This window comes from Oncorhynchus masou, chromosome 32 (genome assembly GCF_036934945.1).
Source record: "Oncorhynchus masou masou isolate Uvic2021 chromosome 32, UVic_Omas_1.1, whole genome shotgun sequence".
NCBI lineage: Eukaryota > Metazoa > Chordata > Actinopteri > Salmoniformes > Salmonidae > Oncorhynchus > Oncorhynchus masou.
Window position 1 is genome coordinate 67,005,185 of NC_088243.1, and position 21,211 is coordinate 67,026,395.

Genomic DNA, 21,211 nt, shown 5'->3' on the forward strand with positions numbered 1-21,211 from the left:
ATTTGCCTGCCCCTGTGGTTACAATAAACATTGTTACTTCACAGTCTGCACTTGGGTCTTACCTTGATTCCTGATAGTATCCCTCATTTACTCAAGTGTTTCTTTTATTTTACAGTTACCTGTACACACTATTTTCTGTTTGTAATTACTCAATGTTACACTATACTTACTGCAGTAACCCTAACTCTTACCCCAACCCAATTGGTCATTGGAAATGAAAATACTTGTTAAACTGTACTTAAAGGAACAGTTATTGTAATAAGAACACTGTGGAGTGTTTCACAGGGAATACAGTGATTTTTATTTCTGCAAGCAAATTTTGATCCTACATGCCAGAAAAGCCACTTCAACTGTTAGCACACGTATGTACAAAACAGATTCAATTAAGACAATGTTACTATGTAACATTTAGAACGAAAGACTGGGTCGCGTCCACAGATACAGAACAAAAAAAAAACTGAGTGACTTGGTCGGATTTGTGTCGGGATTTGTGTCGGGACTATATATTGTGGAAGGATGAAATAGTATGAATAAATTAATACAAATATATTTTTTAATTAAAATATGTCAAGCATAAGTTGAATATGTTTGGTAACCCGTTGTATAAAAGTGATAATGCTCTTGAAGCCGGTGTTTGGAGGATATTCTGGGATGGTTTGCCGACTTCGTCTCGGGCCTAACAACACCCGTGCCAATACATCCTCTGATAACACCGGCTAAAAGACAGGGGCTGACAGGAGAAACGCTGGTAAGCTTGACAAACAAGACGAACTGGCAACAGACAAACAGAAAACACAGCTATATCCTCTGATAACACCACCAGTAAAACCGGCTTTGAGGGCATTATCACATAAGTAAGTATTCTTTGTGAAAGTACAGAAGACTAATACGAGGAGAAAGCTGGAAACATTGTCAGGTCATTTACTGAATAAGCAACGTTGGTACAATAGTCAGTTCAAGACATGGCTGAAAGCTCATCACAAACTAAATAGACACAACTCAAACACTACCGTCTAATATCAGTAGCATAATGCTGTTACCATTGGGGGGTTTAGTACTGCACATGTAAACAAAAGGTTGACCCAGCAAGACAGGCAAAGTGTTAAACAAAATTGTCCATGCCACAAAAAAAACGTCTAAATTCACAGTTTTTACCTAACAGTACAGTTATCCAACTCTGAGTTGAACACCAATGCACTTACACCTAGAGAGAGCACAGAAATGTCCAAATAAGTGCACAAAACTAGCTCTTAGAAATACTGACAAAACAAATATTGCCAGGCAATGAAATGGTAGGCCACCTTCGGAGTCCTATGGCATAATGATGTGTAAGCAATACAATCCAACTTTTACCGTCATAAATAAAATAACTTACTGTGACACACTTTTCTTAAGACTGATAAATCCACCAAAAAGTTCAATTTGACATGAAATACTTTTTTTTGCGTCAATATTTTTGAAAGACAGGGATTCATAGTGAATTAAACCACAGAAACTTATTTTGATTCTCTTATCAATTGTCCTGAATTTGAAGTGCTTAACATATAGGACCAAAGTATGCATTTATATCTCAATATATGCAGTGCAGAAATCTGCAAAAACTTTCATACTTGTATTTATTAAGTTAAACTTTACGAAGTAAAAATGGGGTCATGAGAACATGTGTCCGTGTGCTTGTGTGGCATATGATTGAAGACGATGGAATCATTCACAGTCCTTAGATACATAGCTTTAAATTGGCAAGATGCCTCATATTGTAATAAAATAATCCATTGTTTATCATATTGGCAACTAATTTCTTCTATGATAATGACCTAAGTGTTTCCTGTTTAACAGGCTTCCCACTGGACACACACTGGTTAAATCAATGTTGTTTCCACGTCATTTCAATGAAATTACATTGAACCAATGTGGAATAGACGTTTAATTGACATCTGTGCCCAGTGGGTTGGCACATCTAGTAAATCATGTTTTTGTATAATTATAATTTGGTAATGCTATCGTGTAACCGCAGGTAGAAAAAAAAGCTTTTCACTTCAAAGTTATTATTTAGATCCCTGGCAGTACTGGTATTTAAAGGCTTCAGAAGCTTTAAAAGTTCCCCTGTGTGATTGAAAATATTGTAGTCTTCAACACCGATCACCCATCCATGTACACAGTGCTTTAAAATGAGATCTGTACAGACACACAAACATGAGAAATGTGCTTGAAACCCTTTAAGCTCTCATTGACCACCTAAAAAATGAATATAAATCAATTATAAAAGGAGGGAAATGGGACACTTGATAAAACTACAAACTCATAAAAATCCAAAGAAATTCTCCAAAGTAAAAAAGTAAATGAAAAATACTTCTGCTAGATACTTCCATTTCGACTACGTACTGAACTACCAACTACTATGAAAGCCATAATACTACAGGTAATACTAATAATCATCATCATAATCATAATACAGTCCATAAGAGAGGTAATAGGGCTCATCATCTGAAATGCCGTTTGGATGGGGTTGTGAGGGTCCCCTGGACCACTTTGTCATATGACGCACCGGTGACATCAGCGGTGGCGAGGACCCCGGGCGCCACCCACCCCCCTCTTTAAAGGGGATGGTGGAGATGGAGGGGCAGGGTGGCAGGGCCAGGCGTCACGCTGGCCTTATGTGTAGGCGTTGAGACGCTCCTTGGAGCGAGTGGAGTGGATGTCGTGGAGCTCCTGCTCCTCCTTGGACTTGGTGTCCTCGTACTTCTGCATCCTGCACGCGTCCTTCACGTAGGCCCAGTTGGCTGACAGCACCATCAGGTAGTGGATCTAACAGAGATGAGTCACCCACAAGTTCAGTCGGGGAGAAAAATCAAACACACCACAAATGATTGGTCTTTCACTTTTCCACTGACATCCATCAGGGAAAGATAAATGCCTGTCAGGAAATGGAAGAAAGTGTACCATATTTATATATTGTATTATCACTACAGATTTAATGATACAGTCTTAATGGAGAACATAGAAAGAGGAATTAGAATATTAGTAATTTAATAGGATCTCTATGGATTTTCACATCATGACATCACCAGCAGAAATTGAAAGTGCTATGATTGTGACCCACAGCTTTAATTAAACCTGGAAAAGGAGTCAAATTAAGTATTCTATGGCTGAAAAACAATGTCTCAAATTTCGATTTTTTTATTTTTCAATTCACAATGGTGTATTTCACTGATATGCCAGCAGGCGGCAGTACAGTAGAAGCAGTCGGTGGTACACAGGGTTTCAATGGCAGAAAAGGCTCATGGAGACGCAAAGCCATTGTGAATGTATTTTGCTTAAATGACTGTGGTTGTTATTTTGCCACACCTTTCACACTGAATCAGATCAATATAAGAAGCTAATAGATTTGAATCTACACAAAGACCAAATTAAGGATTCCAACAAAAGCTGCAGTCTCAGCTGCGAGGACTTGGAATAGAGGAAACACTGCATCCATTCTGTTTAACATCTCATCTCGTATTTGATGTTGATAATTAATCATTTGTTTTAGTAATCAGTTAAATAATCAGATAAAATGGAAGGACCATGCATTTTTTACTGCATTAACACATTTTCAGTTCAGCATGAGATAGAATCAGACGTGCATTGATTCTTTTTTAACATTGTAGTTTCCTTTTTTTACTGCCACCCTTCTGTTGGTGGGTGTCTGTCGCGTACCACCACCGTTTCCTAGCCATTTGTTTTGTTAAAATGGGAGGCAATGTCTCACTGAAATTTGCACCATCATCTTTGACTAACGATGACCACATTCTCTTTCTTAGAAAATGGCTCCTCACAAATTACCGAGAGATGTTTTCAACAAGCTCCGAGCCTTTCTTCTCCCAGTTTCCATGACAACGCTGTGAAATGCCTAGCATCTCTGAGCCAAAGAAAAACCTTGTCTCTCCACTGCGCCAAAATACTGCCTCTACAGCCATTCCCATAGACTTGCAGCAAAACAGAGATTTCAGCTACAGAAATCAACTGAGCCCATTAAAACACAACATTTGATTTACATCCGTTACCACTTGTATTTGACCTACTACTGTCATTTTCAAAATGGCCACGTCAAATCAGAACCTTGTATTACAATTTGTTTGCCTATGGACTAGTTAAATAAAACTAGTTAAGGGGAAAATCACTGACATGTCTGATTCCTATTTTGTCATATGAGGAACGTACAGCGACCTGCACAGATCTCAGCCGTTCATATACAGATTCCATATATCCATTGCCCTCAAATGGATATAAATCAAAGCTGTAATATCAGCTATATCAACAGAGATAGAAAAGTAATAGGTTTTTGTGTCTCACCATAGCAATGACAGCAGCTCCAGCACCAGCCAGTGAACAAACGAACAGGTGGAATGTCATGTCCAGCTGTATCAAAGACAAAGGAAAGGAAAAAATGAGTCAGACTTCCCCATAAAATCCCTAGTGAACCTGTACAAGACCCACACACATTTTATTATATGCATTATTTAAAACCTTCATAGATGTTGCACGTAAATGTTCATTTTGCAAAAGCTTTTGAACTTTGAAACTTTGAAACCAAGTATCACATCATTTGTTAAACATATGTTTCACCTTCCGGAGACACCTGAAACCCCACCTCTTTAAGGAATACCTAGGATAGGATAAAGTAATCCTTCTCACCCCCCCCCCCCCTTAAATGATTTAGATGCACTATTGTAAAGTGGCTGTTCCACTGGATGTCATAAGGTGAATTCACCAATTTGTAAGTCGCTCTGGATAAGAGCGTCTGCCAAATGACTTAAATGTAAATGTAATGTAAATATGTTATTCACATTTGATGTATTTGTAGTTAAGTTATTTGTATCACCTACCTCATTTGATTCACACATTTTGTAAAACTTGTCAGATCCAGTACATACAGTCTTCCCCTCCCCAATTGGCACAATACCTGAAAAGAGAGGAGAACATTTCATTAGGCCAGTCCGACATTTTCATATTGGTTTTGATTTATCTCAGAATATCTATACCACAGATGTCTATGCAACATTCACGGGTAATATGTTTGAAACTACCCACAGAGAAGCAGTAAACCCAACTACGGTATATCATGAATCCTTACCATACTGGCGTGGGTCCAGGCACAGAGTGACTCCCTCCAGGATGGTGGCGTTTTGGCAAATGGTCCAGATGTTGAAGTAGATGAAGACGGGGAGGGAGGTGAACGCAGTCACCCCGAGCCAAGCCAGCATGAAGATGTATGTCAGCATGATGAACTAAGACATAGGATAGCGGAGACTCAGTAGATTCCAGATTCCAGGTATACCTCACGTCAAGTGAATTAGGAATAACATTAAGAGCTGTTAGTATTTCCCATCAGGATTTTTGTGACTGAGTCTATATCAGTGTTTCCCAAATGTCTCCTCACATACCCCACATTCCACTTTTTGATCTATTCCAGTACTAGCACACTTAATTCCACTTAAACTTGATGATTGGCCACGTGAAACAATTGTGCAGGTATAGAAAGTGGAACAGATAGACACATTTTATCCACAATATTGTGATTGATGGCACTGCCATTTTAAAAGCTACTTTGTCCCTTAGGGCCATTGCATTTACACACAGGTCATTCATAGAAAATGTTACAAGCTACTCTTGAAGATCACTAAACCTCATCATTCAGTGATTAATGACCCCTTACCCAAGCACTGACGCAACGTCCACAGGTGGTGATCTTGAAGTCTCCGTAAAGGTCCTTAATGGCTCCGCTGGTAAAGAATCCCTCCACCATCAACAGAATGCCGTAGACAAAGAACGCCGAGGCGATGCCATAGATCACATACTTAATGATGTCAATCCTAGATGGAATAAAAGTGAAAAGTGTGTGAAAACAACTGTAATGTGCAGTTATTACATTGTTGTTTCATTGTTATTGTGCATTAAAAACACATTTCTACATCCTCAGTAACTCTGTCTGGTCAAACTTATCAAGTTACATTGAATAGTGTATTTACACAGTAACTATACAAGTGACTAATTTCAAACCCATTTTAAATCAAGACAGTGTTCTTTCACCAGGATACAATGTTGGTCTTATCGAGCCCATCTGCAATGCAGGTTCTTATAAAGTACAGAGAGCTACTAGGTATAGGGGTAACTTTCAGGTGATACACAACAGTGTATCTTGAATGTTTCCAGTTTAGGCCGTAGGTGTGTAGCCTGCTCACATGGTGAACACGTCAAGGGAATCCACGGGTCCTCTGACCACCTCAAAGTAGTTCTGCAGTATGGTGACGGTCCCAGAGAGGGCCTCGTGCCCGCAGCCGCAGAACAGCGCCACCCCGGCGTACAACAGGATGGTAGCGATAAGTGACGGGTACGGGATGCCACCCAGGCATTTGATGCAGCACTCCAGGCATCCTGAGCACACAGAGAGAAGAGAGACAGAGAAGGTCAGACTTCATGAAAGACAGGAGGGAATGTTCACTATATACAGTAAATCACAGGACAACAGGGGGAGAAACACTGTATTGAGAGTACTGGTTGAGAATGCTGGAAGATATCTTGAGAGGAATCAACCACACTATGCTGTGGTCAGTACAAGGCCATAATATCACCACCACAACCACTAAAATGATGTTGTTGCATGAGGTGCATAGCAATCCTAGTAGTAGGTACCATAATCAACATGGTAACTGTTTCTAAAAATGGATATCATGTGATTGCGTGGCACACTTCATAGGGTTTTGACACAGCAGCCTTCACCTAAGAACAATATGGTACCGTATGGTACTTCACATACAGTGGTCATCCTCTGTACACTGGTGGTTAAATGTAGTCAGAGGTGAAGCAGTGAGAGAGTGACTCCCCTCTTTGCTACATATATTCTAGTATGAGGAATGAGGTGAACCCAACTTTAACCCTACAGAGGTTTAACCCACCCAGCAGAGCCCTGGTGTGGTTGACCCTTTCAGCCTGAGCTCTAGGTGAACTCTGACCCATAGGCGTCCCGGGCATCCACTCTGTCTGGCCACACATCGGACAGGGATCAGGGTGAATAATAACATGTTACGAGAAGTGTGTGTGTGTGTGTATGTCTGTCTGTGTGAGTGTGTGAGACTGTGCCTCAGTGTAAGTGTCTGTGGGCGGGATATCCGGGTGTATTTGACTGGATTGGTGTGTTTCTACAAAATGCTGTGACCATATTATAACAGCATCACAATCCCATGGATGTGTTACTGTATGTTAGGGTTTGTGTATGTGTTTGAGGGAAGCAGTCTGGACAGTGAGTTCATCCTTCAGCCTAACGGATGCTATGCCAACATACTCTAAAAATGCATGTCATTCATGCACAACTTTGTTTCAGACTAATGTCATTTGCATTCCAATTTCATTAGTGAACCCCACTCTTTTTCATGGCCATATATGAGCTGTTATTGAGTCAAATAGTATTTCCTCTCCTAGTGCGCTCTGAACTATGCTCCCCAAATCAATGCGCAGCACTAATGAAATGCACAAATGTAATTTCACGCTCATACGACTGGAGAATTTCCTCCAGTGCTTCTACATCACCATTAGAACCATTGATTAATTCTTCCCCATTCAATCCCCGCTCATGTTTCCCATTCACAAAAAAGTCTGAAAAACCGAGCTGACTCTATTTTATTTGTAATTCTCAGAGATACCAATCAATGACATCTCCCTCATCGCAGCCAAGCAGTCATTTATTTGCCATCTCCTCTATCACGCCTCGTGTTTATTTTCCATTGCACTGCATTGCGAAAGAAATAGCCCTCTTCCTCCTCCCTCCTCCACGCTCTGCATGTGTTTCTATACAGATTGTGACTGGAATAGCAAGTAAGCTAGCCATCTACCTCCGCCTCAGCCTGCTTGGTTGGGGATCCTTTATTTAAAAAACACATGAATTTCACATGTGAATACGTGTTAAGTGTTCCAAAAACACATGTGATCACATGTAATCTTATATTACGTTAATGTGATAATGTGACAACATACAAAGCAACATAACATGAAACGATACATTTGAAAAAATCAGATTACATGAAGTGTTCCAAAAACACATTTTCATATGATTTCACATTTTCACAAAATCATGTGTTTTCCTCATCCTAGCCTATCTCCAGATGTAATCCACCGCCAGTGTCGTCACGTCATCAAGCCCGATTCCCATCGTTTCCCAGCTATGATATTTATTGTAAAGAATTATGTGGAAATTGAGCAATTTGAGGTGACTACACCGCTTGGAGCAACCCTGGATTGTAAACTGTCATGGTCAAAACATGTTGATACAACAGTAGCTAAGATGGGAAGAAGTCTGTCCATAACAAAGCACTGCTCTGTCTTTTTAACAACACTATCAACAAGTCAGATCCTACATGCCCTATGTTTTTCTAAGAAGCGCTGACATTCTGAATGCACAGATGTGCCTGTTTAAACTACTAGCACACAGCTTGGACACCCACGAATACCCCACAAGACATGCCACTAAATGTGTCTTCCCAATTCCCAAGTCAAGAACAGACTATGGAAGGCGCACAGTACCACATAGAGCCATGGCTACATGGAACTCTATATTTTTATTTATTTAACCAGGTAGGCCAGTTGAGAACAAGTTCTCATTTACAACTGTGACCTGGCCAAGATAAAGCAAAGCAGTGTGACACAAACAACACAGAGTTACACATGGGATAAACAAAATCTATAGACAGTGTGTGCAAATGTAGTAAGATTAGGGAGGTAAGGCAATAAATAGGCCATAGTGGCGAAATAATTACAATTTAGCAATTCACACTTGAGTAATAGATGTGCAGAAGATGAATGTGCAAGTAGAGATACTGGGATGCAAAGGAGATAAAGATAAACATAACAATATGGGGATGAGGTAGTCAGGTGGGCTATTTACAGATGGGCTGTGTACAGATGGAATGGTTGGTAAACTGCTCTGACAGCTGATGCTTAAAGTTAGTGAGGGAGATATAAGACTCCAGCTTCAGTGATTTTTGCAATTCGTTCCAGTCATTGGCAGCAGAGAACTGTAAGGAAAGGCGGCCAAAGGAGGAGTTGGCTTTGGGGATGACCAGTGAAAGATACCTGCTGGAGCACGTGCTACAGGTGGGTGCTGCAATGTGACTGTGACTGAGACTGGGACTGGGAGACTAGCCAGGATCGAGGAAAATATGACGAAGCAAAGTACAGGAAGATCCCTGATGAAAACCGGCACTAGAGCACTCTGAGCGCTCAGGACCTCAGACTGGGTGTGAAGGTTCACCTTCCATCAGGTCAAAGACCCTAAGCACACAGCCAAGACAACGCAGGAGTGGCTTCGGGACAAGTCTCCAAATGTCTTTGAGTGGCCCAGAGCCAGGACCCGGATTTGAACCTGATCAAACATCTCTGGAAAGACCTGAAAAAAGCTGTGCAACAACGCTCCCCATCCAACCTGACAGAGCATGAGAGGATCTGTAGAGAAGAATGGGAAAAAGCTGGAGGACAGCTAGTTTCCGTCCTCCTCTGGGTACATTGACTTCAATACAAAAGCGAGGAGGCTCATGGTTCTCACCCCCTTCCATAAATTTACACAGTAATTATGACAACTTTTGGAGGACGTCCTCCAACCTATCAGAACTCCTGCAGAATGAACTGACATGTTGTCCACCCAATCAAAGGATCAGAGAATGAATCTAGTACTGAAAGCATAAGCTACAGCTAGCTAGCATTGCAGTATATAACATGTGGTGAGTAGTTGACTCAAAGAGAGAGAAAGACAATAGTTGAACAGCTTTGAACAATTGAAGGAGAAGCCAGAGAGCGAGCGTGCGAGAGAGAGATAGCTATATTTCCTTGTATTTTTTTCACATTCACTTATTTAGCTAGCAAATGCAGCTAGATTGTTAAGCCTATTCAAACACCTGACTCAAACAGAGAGGGGTCGTATTGTTACGTACGTCGTCGGAATGAGACCAAAGCACAGTGTGGAAAGTGTTCATGATAATTTAATAATGAAACACCGACAAAACAATAAAAGATAAACAAACGTAAAGTTCTGCAGGGCTAGACAGCTACTGTGCAAAAACAAGATCCCACAAACTAAGGTGGAAAACAGGCTGCCTAAGTATGATTCCCAATCAGAGACAACGATAGACAGATGCCTCTGATTGGGAACCTTACCCGGCCAACAAAGAAATAGAAAACAAGAATGCCCACCCAAATCACACCCTGACCTAACCAAATAGAGAAATAAAAAGGCTCTCTAAGGTCAGGGCGTGACACTCTTCCAAGTCAAGGTAAGCTTTTGGTTTTATTAATTTATTGCCACCTTGGCCCACAAGTGTAACTACTAAACTGCATGATTGTAGCGGGTTCTATTAGCTATGTTGACTATAACGTTAGCTAATATGGTGACAATGATGTAGGCTGTGTGTATAGTTTAGCGGTTATTTTCGCCTGGTCACAAACAGATGATGTGTTGTGCACTGACATCCACAAGCGAAGGGAAAAGGTGAGAAGAGGATTGTGCGTAGAAGCAAGAAGGAATTTTACAACAAGCAAAGTGATCATGCTGTTTGTATGTGGCTACTATGAATTTGAACTGTGTTTGCGTGTGATCAGAGGTGTATTCACTCCATCGATTCTGTTGAAAAACTTTTCTTAAACGGAAACAAACGGAACAAAACAGGGATAAACATACCTGAATTTGTCCAGTAGAAACTCTCATTAGTAACTGTTGAACTAATGATAACACCCTAGATCAGCTAGATGCAGGCAAGAGTGTGCAAGGCGGTATTGAATGTGTTACTGTCTGTAACGTTGATTACAAAAAAGTTATCAAGACCTGTGCACCTACAGTGCCTTGCGAAAGTATTCGGCCCCCTTGAACTTTGCAACCTTTTGCCACATTTCAGGCTTCAAACATAAATATATAAAACTGTATTTTTTTGTGAAGAATCAACAACAAGTGGGACACAATCATGAAGTGGAACGACATTTATTGGATATTTCAAACTTTTTTAACAAATCAAAAACTGAAAAATTGGGCGTGCAAAATTATTCTGCCCCTTTACTTTCAGTGCAGCAAAATCTCTCCAGAAGTTCAGTGAGGATCTCTGAATGATCCAATGTTGACCTAAATGACTAATGATGATAAATACAATCCACCTGTGTGTAATCAAGTCTCCGTATAAATGCACCTGCACTGTGATAGTCTCAGAGGTCCGTTAAAAGCGCAGAGAGCATCATGAAGAAAAAGGAACACACCAGGCAGGTCCGAGATACTGTTGTGAAGAAGTTTAAAGCCGGATTTGGATACAAAAAGATTTCCCAAGCTTTAAACATCCCAAGGAGCATGTGCAAGCGATAATATTGAAATGGAAGGAGTATCAGACCACTGCAAATCTACCAAGACCTGGCCGTCCCTCTAAACTTTCAGCTCATACAAGGAGAAGACTGATCAGAGATGCAGCCAAGAGGCCCATGATCACTCTGGATGAACTGCAGAGATCTACAGCTGAGGTGGGAGACTCTGTCCATAGGACAACAATCAGTCGTATATTGCACAAATCTGGCCTTTAAGGAAGAGTGGCAAGAAGAAAGACATTTCTTAAAGATATCCATAAAAAGTGTCGTTTAAAGTTTGCCACAAGCCACCTGCGAGACACACCAAACACGTGGAAGAAGGTGCTCTGGTCAGATGAAACCAAAATTCAAATTTTGGCAACAATGCAAAACGTTATGTTTGGCGTAAAAGCAACACAGCTCATCACCCTGACCACACCATACCCACTGTCAAACATGGTGGTGGCAGCATCATGGTTTGGGCCTGCTTTTCTTCAGCAAGGACAGGGAAGATGGTTAAAATTGATGGGAAGATGGATGGAGCCAAATACAGGACCATTCTGGAAGAAAACCTGATGGAGTTTGCAAAAGACCTGAGACTGGGACGGAGATTTGTCTTCCAACAAGACAATGATCCAAAACATAAAGCAAAATCTACAATGGAATGGTTCAAAAATAAACCTATCCAGGTGTTAGAATGGCCAAGTCAAAGTCCAGACCTGAATCCAATCGAGAATCTGTGGAAAGAACTGAAAACTGCTGTTCACAAATGCTCTCCATCCAACCTCACTGAGCTCGAGCTGTTTTGCAAGGAAGAATGGGAAAAAATTTGAGTCTCTCGATGTGCAAAACTGATAGAGACATACCCCAAGCGACTTACAGCTGTAATCGCAGCAGAAGGTGGCGCTACAAAGTATTAACTTAAGGGGGCTGAATAATTTTGCATGCCCAATTTTTCAGTTTTTGATTTGTTACAAAAGTTTGAAATATCCAATAAATGTCGTTCCACTTCATGATTGTGTCCCACTTGTTGTTGATTCTTCACAAAAAAATACAGTTTTATATCTTTATGTTTGAAGCCTGAAATGTGGCAAAAGGTCGCAAAGTTCAAGAGGGGCGAATACTTTCGCAAGGCACTGTATGTTATGTTACTTTCATTCATAGGCCTCATGATGGGTATAGGGAAAATGTGAGTATCATGTGGTAATCTAAACCTGTCGATGTTACATTGTGCTGAGTGAATGGAATATGAAGGACAGTCATCCAATATGCTGTAATAGAAATAAGGCAATGCTGATTCAAAAAATGAACTTCCTCCCTCATCTTAAGCTGCACCGACCGCCACTGGTGTGTTTTGAAAATGTTTTGTGGACTTCATGAATCACTATAAAAAAGTTTTGGGGAAAAATTTAAATATTTGACAATATTAGAATTGTTAAAAACTCACATGGTTCTTCATTGCAAGGGCATTGGGCGGTAGTACTGGTGGCCATATTGCCATTTAATGCAATACATATGAAGTCTTAAGGATTCATTGGGAACCAGATATGGTTATAATCATACATTTGCATGACACTATTGGTTTTCTAACAAGTTCAACAATTCTCCACTGGAAGACAACAGCTACTCCTCCCATCACAAGTCTAATTACCAGCCTTTTCACAGACTTACATTGAACTTGAGATTCCTGACTCAATCTGTTGGCGCTATGCTAGTGAAAATGACAACTAGTGTGAATTGACTGAAAGAGCCACTGGATGCTTGATCCATAATTTAGCACCAGCAGCACAGTAACAGCACAGCGCCAGCCACTTCCATCCATTATTCATGGCAGCTGCTTTACTGTTACATTACCTGGGATGAGAAAGTTGCCTGTTTAATAAGCTGCTACCGGGGTTCCAATTGATCATGTTCACAGTGGAATAGGGTTGAGTGTGTTGTAGAACTTGTTGGGTATCAATTGGCCCAGTGTCAGTTTAGGTATATGTTGTGAAAGGGACCATTCACTCTCTCTAGCAATGTATTTAACAACAAGACCAGTTTTTCTAGCCTGGGCACCAGTCTGTTTGTGTCATCATGACTAAAATGACAAGAAGCTGTCATGATAGCACAAACAGATCTGAGACTAGGCTACAGTTGTTCTTGGAGACAAGCATAACAGAGAAGTTAAATGAACTGTTGTTTTTATAGATTGGCATTAGTAAAGAATTCCTCCAAAAGTAGCTAATGGTCAACAATGACATAGTCTATTATATTTATCTCATGATGACCACACTTTGTTCTTGAACTTTATTCATATGAAACCTTCAAATTAGGGGGCCATTAAATATTACTGGAAATCACTACAGTATGTGAAAACATGGCTACATGTGGATTATCTCTAAACTGACAATAAAGGCTGAATCAAGAGACAGGCTCCAGCTCCACCTTCAATTGTACTCCATACAAACAGCCCCTCTTCAAAAAGTAAAGTCTGTAATTCGGCTCTGACCCCAAACATGTCTCTCCAGTCCAATCAACAGAAGGCGTCTCTCTCTCTCTAACACAAAGAGAAAGGACAGGCCCCTCCCATGCCCCCTCCCAACTACCACGGTCACCACTCTCCCATCTGTCAGCGTCATGTCCGACAGGCAAAAGGGACACACACACACACACACACACACACACACACACACACACACACACACACACACACACACACACACACACACACACACACACACACACACGCACACACACACACACACACACACACACACACACACACACACACACACACACACACACACACACACACACACACACACACTCACACACAACACAATGGCTCATTAAAAGGTTGAGGTTGCCATCATGTAATGGTCACCTCTTAGAAAACATTGATAATGCATCTTGAAGACAACAGCACTCCGAAGGATCATTCAGAAAATAATCCATATAGTATCAGCCACACGATCACAAGATCTATAGTGGCATTAGTTTCATTAAAACAGGGAAGGGGGAGCGAGAGACGGAGAAGGGGTGGAGGGAAACAGAGGGAGAGATTGAGAGAGAAGGAGATAGATTCAAAGAGAAAAAGCTAATTAGTTTCTGGTTAGAATAGCTTGTGGTGTACACAAGGCACATTTTCACATTTAATAATGTTCATTTGATCTGGTGGCCTGGAGACGTCCATGGGAGGCGGAGTACGGGAAAATAAGCCTACACTAAGCAGTGGGGATGTTTCAGTCTGTGAATGTCGGAAGAGTACGTGTTTCAGCGTTCGCTTTCCCATTTGTTATGCTGCATCTTGACACACATGTCCAGTTTTTGGGGTAAAATAGTATACTTTTATTTGATCAATGGGTTGTATTACCCCTTCTCGTGCACTTGCAAATTGTATCTTTTATTACATGACATTGAATATATGACAGACATGGAAAACCTGTATTATGGCTTCCCTACTTGAATTCATGTTTTTTTGCAATAATCTTGGATAGATTCCAAGAATTCCAATTCCAGTTTCTAGAATGAAAGTTTTCCTGACCAAGAGGCACAATTTTTTTGTCGTGTTACCTGGATGCAAAGGCCACTCTAGTGAATTATAAGATCTCTGTGGTATGGACACTATCATAATGCAATACACCTCAGGCTATGGGACAAATGTGAATCCAATTTGGTTGATTTTGGTTGCTAAAAAAGCTTAGCCTCTTCCATTTGACAGCCAAAATAGATCTGTAACACTAGTAGCAATATAACAGAAGATCAAAGGTATTTTGTAACCCTTTGTTAACGGTGAAACTAAATGTGATGCAAACTATTTGGGGGTATTTATTGTTATTTTGAGTATTTACAAAGCAGCTCTGAGAGGTATAAAATGCACAGTTTTAAATTTGCATGTACGGTCATGTTGTGTCTGAAAACCATACAGTGTCATGTTCTGTACAGTAGGTGCATTCCATTCTTACTATTTTTGCACGGTAGCCCCATGTCTAGTCCATGGTGCCCCTAATGCCAGGACAGGGCTACAGACGATCTACAGAGCTCTGGTCCACACATAACGGATGTCCTCATAGGAGGTGACAGGGGGTCAGTTGCTGGAGGAATGGCCCAGAGAAAGAGCACTTACATCTGCCTGTCCTCTTAAATATGTCATGGACTCAGGGTTCTCTGAGGTGGGGGGTCAGTTTGTGACCAGTCACCCCAAAATGACAGTGAGGTCACATACTGTAGATTATAATATAACAACTAGATGAAAGCATAACCATTTTAATGCTGTTCCTCCCTGGGAGTTGCTCAGATTTATATATAATGCATGGTTAAAGCTAGGTGGCCTGACAAATTTAAAGATCAACGACTTCAGCTCAGACTAAAAATAATACTACAGGAGCAATGTTACCATACAAGTTATATATTTTTTTGTTTACATAATCTCCACAAATACATGGAAATGAAAACTGAAATTAATTTGTCATCTAAGGTAACATACAAAACACATTGAACATTAAATATAAGCAATATAAAGCCATTTGAGAGGCCCTCAAGGCGGAGGCCCAAAGTCATTCATTGGCCTAACTCCCAGGAGGGTGTTAAATCTCCCCTTTCATGTGCTCTTAAACCAGCCTTTCAGCTCAGTAGATTTACAGTGGTCATGTGAATAATTGTCTCAACCAAGCGACAAGTGACAAGAGACTTAGTTCTCCCCCTTAAAAAGAGACCTGAGAGAGACCTGTAATTTTCATCATAGGTACACTTCAACTATGACAGACAAAATTAGGAAAAAACAATCCAGAAAATCACATTGTAGGATTTTTTAATGAATTTATTTGCAAATTATGATGGAAAATAAGTATTTGGTCACCTACAAACAAGCAAGATTTCTGGCTCTCACAGACCTGTAACTTCTTCTTTAAGAGGCTCCTCTGTCCTCCACTCGTTACCTGTATTAATGGCACCTGTTTGAACTTGTTATCAATATAAAATACACCTGTCCACAACCTCAAACAGTCACACTCCAAACTCCACTATGGCCAAGACCAAAGAGCTGTCAAAGGACACCAGAAACAAAATTGTAGACCTGCACCAGGCTGGGAAGACTGAATCTGCAATAGGTAGGCAGCTTGGTTTGAAGAAATCATCTGTGGGTGCAATTATTAAGAAATGGAAGACATACAAGACCACTGATAATCTCCCTCGATCTCGGGCTCCACGCAAGATCTCACCCCGTGGGGTCAAAATGGTCACAAGAACGGTAAGCAAAAATCCCAGAACCACACGGGGGGACCTAGTGAATGACCTGCATAGAGCTGGGACCAAAGTAACAAAGCCTACCATCAATAACACACTACGCCGCCAGGGACTCAAATCCTGCAGTGCCAGACGTGTCCCCCTGCTTAAGCCAGTACATGTCCAGGCCCGTCTGAAGTTTGTTAGAGAGCATTTGGATGATCCAGAAGAAGATTGGGAGAATGTCATATGGTCAGATGAAACCAAAATATAACCTTTTGGTAAAAACACAACTCGTCGTGTTTGGAGGACAAAGAATGCCATACCTACAGTGAAGCATGGGGGCGGAAACATCATGCTTTGGGGCTGTTTTTCTGCAAAGGGACCAGGACGACTGATCCGTGTAAAGGAAAGAATTAATGGGGCCATGTATCGTGAAATTTTGAATGAAAACCTCCTTCCATCAGCAAGGGCATTGAAGATGAAACGTGGCTGGGTCTTTCAGTATGACATTGAAAGTCCGTGTTGCCCAGCAACAGCCCCAAAACATCACTGCTCTAGAGGAGATCTGCATGGAGGGCCAAAATACCAGCAAAAAAACTTGTGAAGACTTACAGAAAACATTTGACCTCTGTCATTGCCAACAAAGGGTAAATAACAAAGTATTGAGATAAACTTTTGTTATTGACCAAATACTTATTTTCCACTATAATTTGCAAATAAATTCATTAAAAATTTGATTTTCTGGATTTTTTTTCTCACTTTGTCTGTCATAGTTGAAGTGTACCTATGATGAAAATTACAGGCCTCTCTCGTCTTTTTAAGTGGGAGAACTTGTACAATTGGTTGCTGACTAAATACTTTTTTTGCCCCACTGTAACAGTAAGGTGTAATCTATAACTTGGTAATACTTTACATTAATATAAGTACTGTTTATGACGGGTTGTGGTTTTATAAGTAGTTTATAGATCATCATTAGATAATATGTAGTTTATGAATCAAATAGTTATAATTTTGATCGTTGCCAAATAGTAGGTTTATTTATGGCTCCACTGAGGATTTTATTACTGTTATTAAAAGATGAATAACATAAATCACGTTACCTCACTAAATGCGGAAGACACATTTCAGATGAATGCATTCAGTTGTACAACTATGTATCCCACTTTCCCTTTCCCTTTCCCTCACTGTGAAGGTAATACTGTGAGAGCATATCCAAGTCCCTCTCAATATGGCTACTCTAGCTTTCTAAAGTGAAATGTATTTTCCTTGTGTCAATAATTGAAATGTCAGGAAAATTTTGGGGCAATTTGATGTTTGTTTGAGGTTGATGACGTTTCTGTTTAGGGGGTGGTTTTAGGGCTAAGGTTTGCATGGAGGAACCAAATGCCAAATATCAACGGAGAACCAAAATTCCATTATTTGCTAGTGGGCAAGACACACTGCACATACTGTAGCAGGCCTAGAAGCATGTAGGCCAACCTACTACATGGCATTTACACTATGCATGCATTCAGACTTCATCATTGGACACAGGAGGGTCAAATCATCTTGTTTCAAGCACTAGACTTCTAAGTGTCCCTAGCTGAACTTCAGTAGCCTGGTCCCAGGCCTGTTTGTGCTGTATCCGACTCCTATGATCATTGTTATGGTTTAGCATGTTGTAGAACCATAAGAGTTGGCTATACAGCACAAACAGTTCAGGGACCAGGCAACTGAAGTTCATCAGTCAGTGTGTTGATTCAGAGAGGAAGCACTAAAGAAGAAGAGTGTTAATGTGGAGCAGCACTTAGCCAAGCTGCTTTAGCACCCTGTTTCATTTATAACTTTACAAATTTGAGAGAAGAGATGTGCCAGTTAGCCACCTTTGGGCCAGTGTTGCCGCAGCGCTAGTAGTGTAAAGAATGATCGGCTAAGTATTATAGAAAGACTAACAAGGCCTTCACCCAAATGAATGGGCATGGTGTTCTCGAGACACGCATGCACAGTCTGGGTGCTAGTCTCGTTCAGTATGGTGAACATAGATGGAGATGGCCAACTGTATGATGTGACAGATTGGGCTTCCAGGATAAAGAATTCACACAGAGAGAGCGAGTACAATACCCATCAGTCTCTATTTTGGAGACTGATGGGTATTCAATCAAAACTGCTATCAAGAAGTTTCCGGTAGTCATCCCACAGGTTGGAGACATCTTAGTGCCAAAGAATCATGGATCATAGTGTGAAAACAGAATTCCTGATCCAATGTTATATTGCAGCCACCAATGGTTATAATATCTTACCAGACAATAAAGGCCTATCACTTTGTAATACATGTAATTATTCAGCTGTCCCCATAGCAGAAACCTTTTTGGTTCCAGGTAAAAAAACTTTTTGGTTCCAGGTAGAATAATTTTGGGTTCCATGTAGAACCCGCTGCGGAAAGGGTTTTACATGAAACCCAAAATTGTTCTACTTGGAACCAAAAGGGTTCTACCTTGAATCAACAAGGGTTCTTCAAGGGCTTCTCCTATGGGGACAGCAGAAAAACAGTATTTTTTAAACGAGTGACTATCCATGACACTCACACAAAAACGCACACACACACACACAGACAATGTGTAAACTGTGTGTCCAGGATACCAAAATGTCATCTGCAGGAACAGAACAGAGAGCAGAGTGGCTGCAGGGATAATGACCAGACTTGGCCAGTACCATGGCAACTCATGCCTGTGAAGCACTGGTTTTCAGGAAGGAGGGAAGAAAAGAAGCACAGACATTCGAAGCCCTGTCACATGCACAGAACCTGGGAAGAAGGGGGAAAGGAAGGAAGGAAGGAAGGAGGAGGAGGTGGAGTTGAGGGGGAGAAATACACCTCAGAGTGGAGAGAACGACAGCATTTTTATTCATCCAGTGAGCATTTAAATTAATATGGAAGAAGGCTCATTCAAACCAACCGCTTGTAAACATCAATGTATTTATACATCATGTATTTATAGACTGCTATTTTCGCCTCAAGCCTACACTTCTTCAACAATGGCGAAGGGGTAAATTTGTATTTTAAATGGCAACCCCTTTGCACAATGCAAACAACATACCCTGCATGCAAATGCACTAGAAATGAATCTTCACTCTTCACATGCGTCAAAAAAATGTCTGCTGAAAGCATGAAAGCGCTTTGATTTGAATACAAAAGCTGGACATGCATATGGTCGGAATACAATGGTTTTATTAGCGAAAGCGGACTGGCTCGATGTCTCTTGTCTTCGATGTTCCGCTGATCCATTTCGACAGGCATGGGAGAGCCTTACCGAGACACCCGTGAACAAAGACAATCCTCCCTGTGCTTTCACAGTCAACGCTCACAGAGGCAGGTCACACCCCTCTGACTGTTTCGACAGCAGACAACACCCACACCACACACACACACTTTAGTCAAGCAGACAATCAATGGACAAAGGAACAACCCAAACAGATGCTTTTTTATACACAGATTATTAACCAAATATTTTCTCAAACCTTTCTGCATAAGTACTTCACTGACACCAGACAAATAAATTAGGGGAGGATTTCACTCAAATTGAATCTCAATCCATCCACCTGAGTATAAAATATACTTCTCTTTCCTTACCTTTCTGAGTCTGCCCCTCGTCCATATCTTCTTCCATCTGGGCTATTCTAGATGTAGAGCAACTGATATGACAAAAGCTCAGAACTCTGTTTCTTTGTGTGTTGTCGGCTGAGGGATAGTCCACAAAAGTCTCTCTCTTTCTCTCTCTCTCTCCTCTCTACTCTGTGTTCAGACCTCTTGGCAGCAGAGATTTAATTCAAGTAGTCGTGCCGTTGATTTATGAGAGAGATCAGTGCGTCTTTACAGCGCTGTCCATCGCGTGCCACTCTGGCAAGTGCTGAAAACCTGGTCTCAACAGTGGAGAATACAGGGGGTGGTGAGGGAAAAGGGTGGTCTCAGTATGCAGGAATAAGTATGTTTGCAGGAAGGTGCAGGTGGTCAGAAAACAGAAAGCATAGACAGGCAATGATAGAAACACCGGCTCAGCCTTGAAAAAATACCCTTACCCTGAGACCAGGAGGAGGGGTGTTTCTTTAGAGGTGTCAAACACTCTCCCACCCAGCCCACCCGGATAACCCCTTTTTTCAGAGAGAATGGTTAAGCCTGTCAGCCCCCTTGGCTATGTTCTGCTGCATGAAGTGAACCTTCTCCTTAACGGATATTTCAGAAATCCAAAAGGGAATTCTCATGATCATATTAATCATCCAGGTTAAATTTGTTTATTACAAGGACTTGTCATGGGACCCTTATCATATATACTGAACAAAAATATAAATGCAACATGCAACAATTTCAACAATTTTACTGAGTTACAGTTCATACAAGGAAATCAGTCAATTGAAATAAATTCATTATGCCGTAATCTATGGATTTCACATGACTGGGCAGGGGCACAGCCATGGGTGAGCCTGGCAGGGCACACTTCTTTATGCATTTGTGTTTTACCTGTAAGAAAACCTGTCCCTTTAAGAGTGACAGACGATGTCACAGCAAGCAGGAGCTCACAGTTTTAATTAGTCTAACTCTCAAGTTTAGCTCGCCACCTGTGGCTTCTAACATTATTATTCTAACTGTTGTATCCTTCACTGTGTGTGAATGCAATAATTGTGA

At 41.0% G+C, this 21,211-nt stretch overlaps 1 protein-coding gene across 1 annotated transcript; it reads right to left on the minus strand.

Annotated features, from left to right (window-relative positions):
• Nucleotides 1–905: 905 nt before the first annotated feature.
• gpm6aa (glycoprotein M6Aa) lies at nucleotides 906–20,591 on the minus strand. Its single transcript, XM_064954902.1, has 7 exons — nucleotides 20,162–20,591; nucleotides 6,222–6,414; nucleotides 5,696–5,852; nucleotides 5,114–5,267; nucleotides 4,866–4,942; nucleotides 4,333–4,398; nucleotides 906–2,805 (listed from the first exon to the last, which is right to left on the minus strand). Exons 1-7 carry the CDS (start codon nucleotides 20,196–20,198, stop codon nucleotides 2,653–2,655), a joined length of 837 nt encoding a protein of 278 aa, XP_064810974.1. The 5' UTR covers nucleotides 20,199–20,591; the 3' UTR covers nucleotides 906–2,652.
• Between the last annotated feature and the right edge of the window lie 620 nt (nucleotides 20,592–21,211).